The 12,257-nt window shown below is 42.6% G+C and overlaps 1 protein-coding gene across 1 annotated transcript; it reads left to right on the top strand.

The window, feature by feature from the left end:
- The first annotated feature begins 726 nt into the window (after positions 1-726).
- Positions 727-10,958, top strand: LOC109903180 (synapse differentiation-inducing gene protein 1-like). The gene is made up of 4 exons (XM_020499823.2): positions 727-1,304; positions 3,189-3,684; positions 8,693-8,830; positions 10,054-10,958. The coding sequence occupies exons 2-4, from the start codon at positions 3,253-3,255 to the stop codon at positions 10,213-10,215; spliced, it is 732 nt and encodes a 243-aa protein (XP_020355412.1). The 5' UTR covers positions 727-1,304; positions 3,189-3,252; the 3' UTR covers positions 10,216-10,958.
- The last annotated feature ends 1,299 nt before the right edge of the window (positions 10,959-12,257 follow it).

The raw sequence follows: 12,257 nt of genomic DNA, 5'->3' as shown, positions 1-12,257 counted from the left end.
ATAGCTCCTTGGCTTCTGTGTGGGGCCAATTATTACATGTCTGTGTCTAGTAACTTGAATGTTGTGTGATGACATTCAGAATTGTATTTACTGGCACTCAACAACTGTTGGTGCTGATGTGGTTGGATTTAGCTATTTGCATCCTATAAATGGTTAAGTCATTGCCTAATAGATTCTCCTGGTGACATGTCAAAAGTATCAAAGCTTAATTCCAGTGTGTGGAATTTGTCACGGTCACTATTTTACTGTGCTAGCATTAAAATCGCATCTATATTAATGTTATGTAAACACTATTTACAATGATAAATTGAAGGCATGAAATCTTAAGCAGCTTAGGAGGGCATTAAGGTCAACCAAACTGGCAGACTTATAATAAATTCATGAGCTTCATCTGAAATATTAACCAAATGTAAATGCAAGGATATTAACAATGTTAATTCGTTTCTGATGTGATGCGGCACCTGAATAGTAGGGTTGATTTATTCTAGGTTTGATCGTGTCCTCGAGCTCAGACTCAGACATAGACCATTTTGAATAGTAGCTCATGAAAGTCACAGTAATAAAAACAGAGACAATTGAAAAGACTCCACAAATTCTATAATGAAAATGGTAAATAATAATGTCATGTCATTGTTAAGAACTAAAAAGGGTATAGGGACGTTATACACAGAAGTAAAATGAGTACTGATCCTACAAACGTCATGCTCACCAGACCAGGGATAGGAACATGGAAGGCTGTGTCAGTCTGTAGGACATCAAGATCTATCTTCTTCAAGAGGAGTGTATGTCCATACGATGACGCTGGACCCCGACGGAATAGTCATCCGCACCTCGCGGTGTAACATAGATGAGCGGTGGTGATTCTACCATCAAGCACGCTCTGTAGACTAGGCTACAACCGACTTTGTGTCGCAAAGTGGATGGAAGACATATCTTCGATGTACTTTATATGAGCTATAGCTATTACTGATAGTCATTTAGAGAGTGATTGAGGAAGTGAACCCAAGCGGTGAGTGTGCGTAAAATCTACACCTTCTCTCCAGACTGGGTTCAATACGCAGCGGTCTGTCTTCTCAGCTAGCGGCACACAGCATAGAGCGGGCCGTCAGTTCATGTTTCCACAGAGAGCGAAAGTGACCTGCAAATTGGTCCTCGTTTTGTTTTATCAATTTTTCAAATTTTATGATGTGAACTTATATGAGGTACAGGGGTATGATTGTGAGCCCAATTCGCTTTCCATCGACTCTTGGACAACTGTAAAGGGAATGCTATTGAGGCAGTCTGTGGCAGGATCTTATACAAAGGTAAGATCGATGGACTCAATTGATTACCTTGAATTGTTTTGTTTTGCATTGCATACTGTCATGTATTTTCACTTTGTATGTCATTGATTGTTCATCTAAGTTTCCTTATAATTCATGATTTGTAAATGTAATATCTTGAGATTCTGATTAAACATTAAGTGTAAATGCCATTAGATATAAATAATGAATGTAAAATGTATAGAGACAGACTGCCATTGATGAATATGTGGAATAGGAATGTGACATTTCTGAATTGGCCATTCAATTAGCCATAGTTTTATTCCAAAATGGACTGAGCACTGTACAATATTGTTAGAAGTGATTTATCATTTCAGATAGTTGTCACCTCTCAAAAATGTATTATATCATATGAATCAGAGAGAGAGCAAGAGAGAGACAGAGACAGAGAGAGAACAGCTCATGAGCCCTCCTCATACACACACCAAACTGTGCTCTCTAGCCACAGACTCATACAAACATAAGTGCATGTCACTGTCTGTCTGATAAATGATTAGTGGAGATGAAATGTGCTTTTTGTTGTGTAATGTACTGTGAAATGGAATTTCCTCTATTCTGAAAAGCAGCAAAGATGCATCCTCAAAGGCATATGAGAATCACTTTGTAATTCCATTTAAATATCCTCTGGAGATACTTATATAAAGGGAATGCAAATCTTAATTGATACTTTGCTTTGATGTGTAGAGGAGAAGGCACTTGTCTGCTGTGGGAATCTTCCCAAATGGACATGATTTTTCATAGAGTTAAAGGTCCACGCTGAATTAACAAGTATTGCTACAGCCCTTAGATAAGCTTCTTACTGTACATATTCTGTGATATTGCTCCTGGGTGAATCCCCAAAAACATATTCCTAGAAGGAAGGATAAACTATTACTCAGAATTCCCTCCCACTATGCCTTCTTCCACACATAAACCTCTACATGACGACTAATCTGACATAGCCACCTTAATGCCATCATTCCATAGTAGACCTATAGAATGCTATGACTATGCTATAGGATGCAGGATATAGGCAACTCACTGGGTTTTTCCATTGCATGCCATGCGAGACAGAAAATATCCCATCACGTACCAGGATTAAGCTGATAGGTTCTCCTTTCATCAGAACCTCAGTGAGTAGGCTTGGGTGGAAAGATTGAGAAGGACTTTTCATAAACTTCCTCTGGGACTGACCTAGTCCACTTCCATTGGCTACGAGTTTTATTTATGCTAATTTCCCTGTCTGATAGTGATAGAGGGAATTGTGGTGAGTTTTGCCAGCTCTTCAGAGCATGTGAATCATACTGCTTAAAACCACAAACTAGCTCACAGGAAAACATGTTACCCTGGTGACACGCTCCCCTGATGGTGTTATTGTCATTATTGAAATAGCCTCTTGAGAATACACTTACCGTAGCATGAAAATACCTTTGCTATTTGCTTTTGGTGCTTTGTTTTGCTTGATTTCATAGAGCTAAAGTGACTACAGTCAACATCACTGGAGCTTATTCATGACCTATGAGAGGCTTTCCCCCTCTTCTAGAGCAAGGTACTCCAACGATGCAGTGATGAGGGTACTCTGATCAGTATGCATTGCGAAATCCTTAAACATTTGTCTTCATCTTACTTGGGTGGAGGGAGCTTGGAAAATGATGAATGACTTTTTACCACCGTTTTTATATGAATTTAGGGGGCATGAAATGTGCAACAGTGACAGATGGTGATTTGGTGGTTTAGGTGTGGGTGAATGCCATTAGTTTAATACCGTGTGAAGAATATAGCAGATTCTATTGTCATTGCATTGGCAAGAGTTTCATACAAATTAATATCATTACATATCATACCTCATCCCACTTTCCGTAACTCTACCTGTCTTTTCCCTTCCAGCTCGTTATCAGTGTTTGCGGTCTATCCACTCTGATCTCCCTGAAGTCCCTCTCTGTCTCCCACCATGGAGAGTCTGAGTGAGCTGCAGAATCCTCTTCTAGATAAGACCAGCAGTAGACACGTGGTCCACAACGACTACCAGGCATACCAGAGTGACTACCCCAACCACCAGTACCAGGAGAACATCATTGGTTACTTTGTCACAGGCAGCAATGGCAAGACTCAGGCCCAGCAGTTCCTGGATGCTACCTCTCTGCACTTAGCAGTGGAGGCCTTCTATAGGCCCAACTTTATCCTGTATAAGGACAATGTCAGCCTCCAGAGCAAGGACTCTAAGAGTGAGAGCTCCGAGACCACGTTCACAGAGAACAAGGACATTGTGTTGGGAGTGGAGGGAGCCCCCATAGAGGACCCTCAGGACAAACTAATGGGAGAGAAGGATGTGACGATCCAAACTGTGTCCTATGAGGTGGAGGAGGAAGGACACGAGTATGAGGTGAGAGATCACACAGAGGGCAACTATAAATGACCAACTACAACTTTGGATTTGGGATGTGTTGATGCTCATACAGGCTAAACAATGAGCATTGTTCAAATCAAAAGGTAATTTTTTATTAGTAGAGAGCAGTTGGACATAAATTAATAGGACGATTAAAATAAAAAGGTTACATGTACCTCAAATTGTGTGGATTGTAATAGTGAGTTGCAGAAATCAATCACAGAATAATGGGTCACGGCACTCAACGCTTTTCATGATAACTATTTCATTTCCAACAAATCTCCCTACCTCTTTCTAATAGGCTGCTAAAGCAGCCAGCATGATTCATGTCTATTTATTCCACCTAACTGTCTGTTCACTAAATGACCAATTTGGTGTATTTTATAGCAATCTTACAAATCAAATACAGGGGTAATTGTACTGTTTTTCTCTTCCATAATTGTTGGCAAATCTCCCTGTTCATCTTTGATCATATCACTCCAGTCCTTTTGTTATGTTAGGACAAAACTGTGACTAAGCACTCCAAACTAAAACGGTGACAGTGGGAGAGCAACTTCTTTTGAAAAGTGGAACAATCTCATTTCATGCAGCGAGGGTTGTAAAATAACCATTGTCGTGAGTTGGCAGCGGGGGGAGTGCATAGATCCCTAACTGGACTTACGATCAGTCCAGCTCCTGTCACTAGGAGCTCAGCAGATGGATAGATTCACAGCAGAGACGGCCATTAATGCCACAGCTAATGCAGTGCTTTGAGAGTATTAGAGACTGGGCTGAAGCATGGCCTGACACAAAATGGCCAGCAGATCAATTATTCCAGGTAGATTCAAAGAACAAATTAATCTGATTAACACCCAGGAGATGAAAGTTGGGCTTCCAGTTGGAACTTGAGAGCTGGTTCTCTTGGTTAACCCTCTGTCTAGCATTTGTGTGCGTGTGTGTGTGTGAGTGCGCGTGTGTGTGTCGGTAGATCATTTCATCCTTGGATGTAGTTCCAAGAATTGGAGATGAAGTGAGTGTGCCAGCCAGGTGTGTGTTGATGTGATACAGCTCTCTACAGCTGGAGATCAAAGCTCTGTAGAAGGCTTTTAAAGTGAACATGCTCTCAACACACTTAGACAAGAGGGAAAACGCTGGACGATAATTCTTACACGTCAAAGTCAGTATCTGCTGTTAGTTCTTCTATACATGTTGTTGTGTTTATCAGAAGTTATGGAATTTCTCTTGGACAGATCTACAAGAAAACGAGCAGCTGTAGTTCAGGTGTTTGTGTTTTTCCTCACTGACTTTTTGGACAAATCACATTTTCGCAGGTGTTAGCATCTTTCGAATTTCAGAAGGGGACGGGACATTCAGCCCGTAACTGCACAGAGAGAGGGTGGAGCTCCTCGTTCCAGTTCCGCTCCTTGCTCTAGCATCTCTTCATCTCTTCTCTTAACACGTATGGACCCGAAACTTAATCGCTCAGCTGACCAATTACTTGAGACATTAGTTCCGTGTTAACCAAGATAAAAGATTATGTTGAAAACCCTGCATCTGTATGCTGACAACATGGTTCTCAGTAGGCATATGATGGCATTAACTGTTCCACACAATAACACATGACTGGACCATGTCCTCGATGACACCCATCTAAATTCTTTACTCAGTAATTATTTTTGTTTTGGTGAGCTCTGTGCAATGTTTAATATCCATATTTGTAGATGAAAAGCAAGTTTTTCCAAAATGCCAACAGTTTAGTCCCTCTGCCAGCGTTTCCCACCAGATGTGATGGGGAATCAGGATACTGCTGGTGTGTAAGGGGTAAAACAAGACTCAGGCCTGGGTGTGGGTGAATATGCCATTCCCTAGTGACTGGGGCCATGGCTGTCTGTGTGACCTGTGGGTGCGCCCAGTGTCCCCTGCCGTCATTAACGAGCCTTCTGGGAGTGCAGTCTGAGGATAATTAACAGACCAGTGCTGTGGAGGAGTCTCATCAATTACACTGTCCTCAAAATGCCTGCCGCTACTGGCTGACTGGCTAACTCTCAGATTGGCTTTAGTGTAATGCACCACTGTCTGTCCATATTCCCATACCAAGTCTAGCAATCTATCCACAGCGACATGGGCATTCATTAGAAATGTGGTTGGATGTAGAGAATCTCACCTGGTGCTACAGGTCTCCACCAGGAATTATTTCACAAGTCCATTGTGGGCCAAAATCTCTTGGCCATTGGTCATGCATGTGGGTCTCCATGTGCAACTTCATACAAAATTGACATAGCTTCTGTAGCTATATAATCGTATGGATGTAAAGTATTATGTAATACATTTCAGATCCTCTGTCACTTTGTTCTCTCTACAAGCACAGTACTTGTGGTATTTAATGCACATTGCAAGGGCACATCAATATGTTTATCACTCTCTCTAACATGTTTGCCAATGGGTGAGAAGGTGATATGAGGGTTTTGCCACTATGTCCACTTTGTCTACATACTGTATTATAATTGGCTGGAGAGCTTTGACAGACACTCCCTCTGCCCGCCTCTCCGCCTCTCCTCTCGTCCTCTTTAAATTGGCTCATTTATTTTCGGCCCTGAACATCCATTTCCATTTCCTCTCTTCCCTCAGTCGCCCTGGTTTGTTTGATCCCTGCGAGTAACAAGACTAACAAATGAATCCTGTCCTGATGGAGGGCCATTCATTTAATCAAATAGCAGCTCCCTCTCTGGGAGAACTGCAAAGGTGAGGCTTTCTCTTCTTAAAGGTCATCCCAGAGATGTGACTCCTTGTGTTTGGCTCTCAACTTTTGTCCCCATACCAGAGTGCCCACAGCAGCATCAGACTTTTCCATTCATTAGTCCCTCAGCTACCCAGGGGCCTCTGAGGAGGATCAAGGCACAGCATGAGTAGAGACCACACAAGCCCTCAGAACATTCACAGCCTCTCAAGCAAACAGATGAGAGTTGATGGCACCTTAATTGTGGAGGACAGGCTTTTATTTATTTATTCATATTTTTTATTTAACTAGGCAAGTTAAGAACAAATTCTTATTTTCAATGACAGCCTAGGAACAGTGGGTTAACTGCCTGTTCAGGGGCAGAACAACAGATTTGTACCTTGTCAGCTCAGGGATTTGAACTTGCAAGCTTTCAGTTACTAGTCCAATGCTCTAACCACTAGGCTACCCTGCCGCCCCAGGCTTGTGGTAATGGTTGGAGCAGAATAGTATCAAATACATGGTTTCTATGTGTTTGATGCCATTCCATTTGCTCCATTCCAGCCATTATATATATTTTTATTTTATTTATTTAACTAGGCAAGTGAGTTAATAACAAATTCTTATTTATAATGACAGCCTACCGGGGAACAGTAGGTTGTTCAGGGGCAGAACGACAGATTTGTACCTTGTCAGCTCAGGGATTCGATCCAGCAACATTTCGGTTACTGGCCCAATGCTCTAACCATTAGGCTACCTGCCGCCCAATGATGAGCCATCCTCCCCTCAGCAGCTTCCTGTGGTGGAGGTGCACATGAAGGATGGGGGAGGGGTCTTTCTCGTGCTGTAGAGGCAATTTAGCACATAAATTACACTGTCTTCTTCCCGTTTCCGCTGTCACCTGGTGATGATGAAACAGTCCGTTAATCCAGCGGTATCTGTCAGGTCGCTTATGGGTGTTGACACAAATACAAATCCTCTCTGCCTGGCTGAGCACATCATGTCCTACATGTAAGCAGAACAGGGGCAGATATGCCTGGGGGTGTTTGTCATCAACTATCACACTGTTCACAGTATGTCACAGTGTGCCACATTATGTCTGCAGTGCAGAGTGACTTGCCTGACAAGTTCAGGTCCATGGAACAATGTTGTAGAATCTGACCCTATAATCTTGCAGATTTTTGTGTTAGAAACAGCTTTGAGGTACACATATTGATTTAAAAATGCATTAAAATGTGTAAGTAGATCATCTAACATGAGTAGCTCATCGACAATTAACTATTGGCGGGAGGATGGGGAGGGCCCTGGCGATGGTGAGGCCCCTAGTGGAGCCAGGAAAATAACCTCTCCCTCAACGTCAACAAAATGAAGGACCTGATCATGGACTTCATGAAACAGCAGAGGGAGCACACCCCTATCCACATCGACGGTCCACCCACACAGACAGTGTGGTGAGAAGGCACAACAGTGCCTCTTCAACCTCAGGAGGTTAAAGAAATTTGGCTTGGCACCTAAAACCCTCACACACTTTTACAGATGCACAATTGAGAGCATCCTGACGGGCTGTATGACTGCCCAGTACAGCAACTGCACCGCCCACAACCGCAGGGCTCTCCGGAGGGTGGTGCAGTCTGCCCAACGCATCACCAAAAGCACACTGCCTGCCCTCCTGGACACCTACAGCACCCGATGTCACAGGAAAGCAAAAAGTTAATCAAGGACATCAACCATACGAGCCATGGCCTGTTCATTCCACTATCATCCAGAGGGCCAGTGTGTCAGTGTGGGTACATCAAAGCTGGGACCAAGAGACTGAAAAACAGCTTCTATCTCAAGGCCATCAGACTGTTAAATAACCATCATTAGCCGGCTACCACCCCGTTACTCAACCCTGCACCTAGAGGCTGCTGTCGTATGTACATAGACATGGAATCACTGGTCACTTTAATAATGGAACACTAGTCACTATAATAATGTGTACATACTGCTTTACTCATGTCATATGTATATACAGTATTCTATTATACTGTATTTTAGTCAGTGCTCATCCTAATATGTATATATTTCTTAATTCCATTCATTTACTTTTAGATTCGTGTGTATTGTTGTGAATTGTTAGATACTACTGCACTGTTGGAGCTAGGAACACAAGCATTACGCTACACCCGCAATAACATCTGCTAAATATGTGTATGTGACCAATCAAATTTGATTTGATTTGCCGTCACCATAATGTAGTTGTTCAGACGTACACCAACCGTGACTATCCCAACTGACTGTCTCTTTCCTGTGCCCTTCCCTCCCTCCCAGAGTGACAGTTCCAGTGACAGTGAGAGTGAGGACAACTTCATCATGCTACCCCCCAGGGACCACCTGGGCCTGGCCATCTTCTCCATGCTCTGCTGCTTTTGGCCCCTAGGGATCGCAGCCTTCTACTTTTCCCAGAGGGTGAGTCCAGGACCAGTACACTTTTACACCTACTACCCTGTCATTAATGCTAATTACCCCCAGAACACTCTGCAAGTTCAGTAGGCACAAGTGCTCTCTCACAAGTGTAACGCAGCTCATTTTCTACATCCATCGGCCCATACCAATTATTACAGACCATTTACTGCGTAAACTGTATAGGTACCCGCCCCTATTTACTCTTGTGATCACAAGCAACCATACAGCAGAGAGCAAAGGTAACTGAGTATGGCCATGCTGCTGCTCCAGTTTCAACTTCCACCTGACTGTGCTGCTGCTCCAGTTTCAACTGTTCTGCCTTATTATTATTCGACCATGCTGGTCATTTATGAACATTTGAACATCTTGGCCATGTTCTGTTATAATCTCCACCCGGCACAGCCAGAAGAGGACTGGCCACCCCACATAGCCTGGTTCCTCTCTAGGTTTCTCCCTAGGTATTGGCCTTTCTAGGGAGTTTTTCTAGCCACCGTGCTTCTACACCTGCATTGCTTGCTGTTTGGGGTTTTAGGCTGGGTTTCTGTACAGCACTTTGAGATATCAGCTGATGTACGAAGGGCTATATAAATACATTTGATTTGATTTGATTTGATTTGAGTACAGCTCAAACTAAAGGATGATTGTGCCACTACATATACAGTATATTTTATTTTCAATTATGGTCACATTTAGTCAATTAAATACCTCAACAATAAACGTTATTTTATGTTAGCAATACATTTCCCAAGGGAGTATCTAGCTGATACTATTTACATGTATTTTTCAGTAGATAATGAATAGACAGGATAGCTGCTGCCCCCAGGACTGTCTCACCATTATTGTGATTATACTGAAACCCAGGTCTATCTATAAATAGCAGCACTTTAGTGAGCAGGTTCTGAATGCAGCAGGTCCCCTCCCTGCCACCTAATCCAACTACAATTTATTTCAGTGGTTCGCAACATCTCTCAAACTAATTGCAAAGACAATTACATTGTAAAATGACCCAAATAAATGTGTCAAAAGGACAAATGGGTTATGTGAGGGTCCTTTCGGAGGGATGCAAAAACATCCAAACAGCACATTAGTCACTTTCAAAACAGTAGTGACATAATTGCCATAGCAACTAGTGTCTTGTTTTCTCGCTCTACAGTAAATGGACACCTACTCACATTTTTCTCAGTCATATTTAATCATGACTCATTTCTCTATCTTTTGTCTCTCAGACTAGCAAGGCCATTGCTAAGGGAGACTTCTCCAGGGCAAGCAGTAGCTCCAGAAGAGCCCTGTTCCTTGCTGTTCTCTCCATCACCATCGGGGCAGGGATGTACGTGGGGGTGGTGGTGGCCCTCGTAGCCTACCTGTCCACGTCTGGAGGACATGTATAGCAGCAGAACCACGGCCACAGGGGAGTGCTTAGGAAGCTGTCCCTTCTATGGCAACCCTGAAGCACCATCCCCTATAGATGTGGCTCTGTCTGGATGTTTGGGTTGAGGAGCAGCAGAGAGGATTGAGGAGGAGAGGAAGGAACAGTGTTTTGAAATGTTTACCCTGATCAAACAATGTAAACCACAGACGTATCCATCTGGATTACACCCTTGTGTCTATTTCCCAGCCTCTTCTCTCTAGGTTTATCAGCCTAATAATGATGTTCGAGGTTCACAAAGTAATGAGGAAAACATCAATGGAAAGAGGAAAATGCTATTTTCCCCCAATGACTGTTCTGCTCCTAGTAAAATTAAAGTGATGATACTAATTCCAGAGCTAACCTCCTCCACTGATCTTCATCATTATCATGAAGGCCCCCATCCATCATTTTTGCGGTTCTCTGTAAATACTTCATGTGCAAATGATGTTTTTGTTCTTATTGATTTCCATGCCACAGGGAGTCATAATGAGCCAGTCATTGTGTCTGAAATGCTACATCAAGAAGGCTTACTTTACTGATTATTCATCAAACAGCTCGCCAGTCCAGGTTCTGGGAAATTCATCTGCCATCATCAGTCAATCGACTCTCAACACAGAAACCTATCGGAGAATGTAGATAAAACTGGTGAGCAGTGATCAAGAGGAAAATGTGTTTATTGTGCACTGTATATCCTGTCAGAATAAATACATTTGGCATGAATCATTTTCCTGTTGCCTGTCTTTCTCACTTATTCATTGTTTCCTTGAGGAGTGTGGAGAGGGGCATTTCTGACCGTATAATAGAGGGATGTCAGAATGCATTGTTGGCCACTGTGAGTTATATTGACAATTTGCTCGCCTCCTGGCTTCTCCCCTCACTGGCACTGCTTCTCTGTTCTCTGTGTTTGGCATCACTCATGGTCTCGCCTTGAGGTGACTTTAACTGCCAGCAAGCTGAAAGCTCAGGAACAAAACATACATTTTGGAGTCAGGATGGCAGAACGAAACGAGTGCAGTCTTTTATTCACCTCGAGACTGTAGAGCCATCAAGCCCATCTCTCGCTCTCTCCCTCCCTCCCGCTCCCTCCCCCTTCTTTGTCTGGCATCTCATCAGCACCACTCAAAGCCAGCAGAATGACTCAAATACACAGGGAGACGTTTGTCGTGACTTGACTTTTATCATTAACCTGAAGACTGTTATTTATCTAATTACTAACTATGTTTAATTGTTACCCGATTAAATGAATCATGTAACAATTTACTCATTAGGATCTGGGGCACCACGAGAGTGGTTCTTTAAAGAGTTACCATTTCCTGAATGAAACTCTAAAGTTCTTTACCTATTACATCTATTAATCATAATCTTGTCTCATATCATCATTCTGAACAGTCGTAACATCCTGCACCTGCAAAAAACTCAGCCTTACTTATGATTCAGTACTACACAAATTGGTTTAATAATTTATTTACTTGATAATTAAATGGTAACACAAGATAAACATACAGACTTAATACATTAGAAACAGATCCCTAGTGGACCGCCAACAATATGGCTGTTTGTTACAAAAGACATGGAGAGGGCGAAAGAGAGAGGGGGACAGAGACAGTTAACATTGTTACATTTAAAAACTACTCTCAATTACACTACTCCTATACTTGGAGTAAGACATATGGATGTATTTATGTAGAAATGCCTTGGTTTGCCGCGGTTTATGCCTTTTCATGGTGAGCTTGTTAGGCTCTTGATTTACAACAGGGTGTGAGGTGTTAACACCCCCCCCCCCCCCAGATGAGAGGGGGTCTGGTTGAGGTTATGTTGCAAAGCTGATCAGACCTATTTGAAGGACAGTCATGTCACGTTCTTAACTCTAACACCAATGTCCTTGAGTTCCCTCTGTGTTTTTGAATAACAACATGAACCATAGGAAATTATATCATCTTTGAACTCAAGGATGAATAGAAATGACGTGTGCATACAGTATACCTTTTACTCAAGGTTGGAAGTAGATACAGATCTGGTATA

The sequence above is a fragment of the Oncorhynchus kisutch genome, linkage group LG14, assembly GCF_002021735.2.
Source record: "Oncorhynchus kisutch isolate 150728-3 linkage group LG14, Okis_V2, whole genome shotgun sequence".
Lineage (NCBI taxonomy): Eukaryota > Metazoa > Chordata > Actinopteri > Salmoniformes > Salmonidae > Oncorhynchus > Oncorhynchus kisutch.
Note: the sequence above shows the minus strand (reverse complement) of the source record. Positions and strands in the feature narration are given on the sequence as shown.

Bases quoted from the DNA above. Each gene is read 5' to 3' on its own strand.
- LOC109903180 (XM_020499823.2), top strand. From the start codon at position 3,253: ATGGAGAGTCTGAGTGAGCTGCAGAATCCTCTTCTAGATAAGACCAGC. The intron at 3,685-8,692 runs GTGAGAGATCAC...CCTCCCTCCCAG, and splicing joins AGGAAGGACACGAGTATGAG to AGTGACAGTTCCAGTGACAG. The intron at 8,831-10,053 runs GTGAGTCCAGGA...TTTGTCTCTCAG, and splicing joins CCTTCTACTTTTCCCAGAGG to ACTAGCAAGGCCATTGCTAA.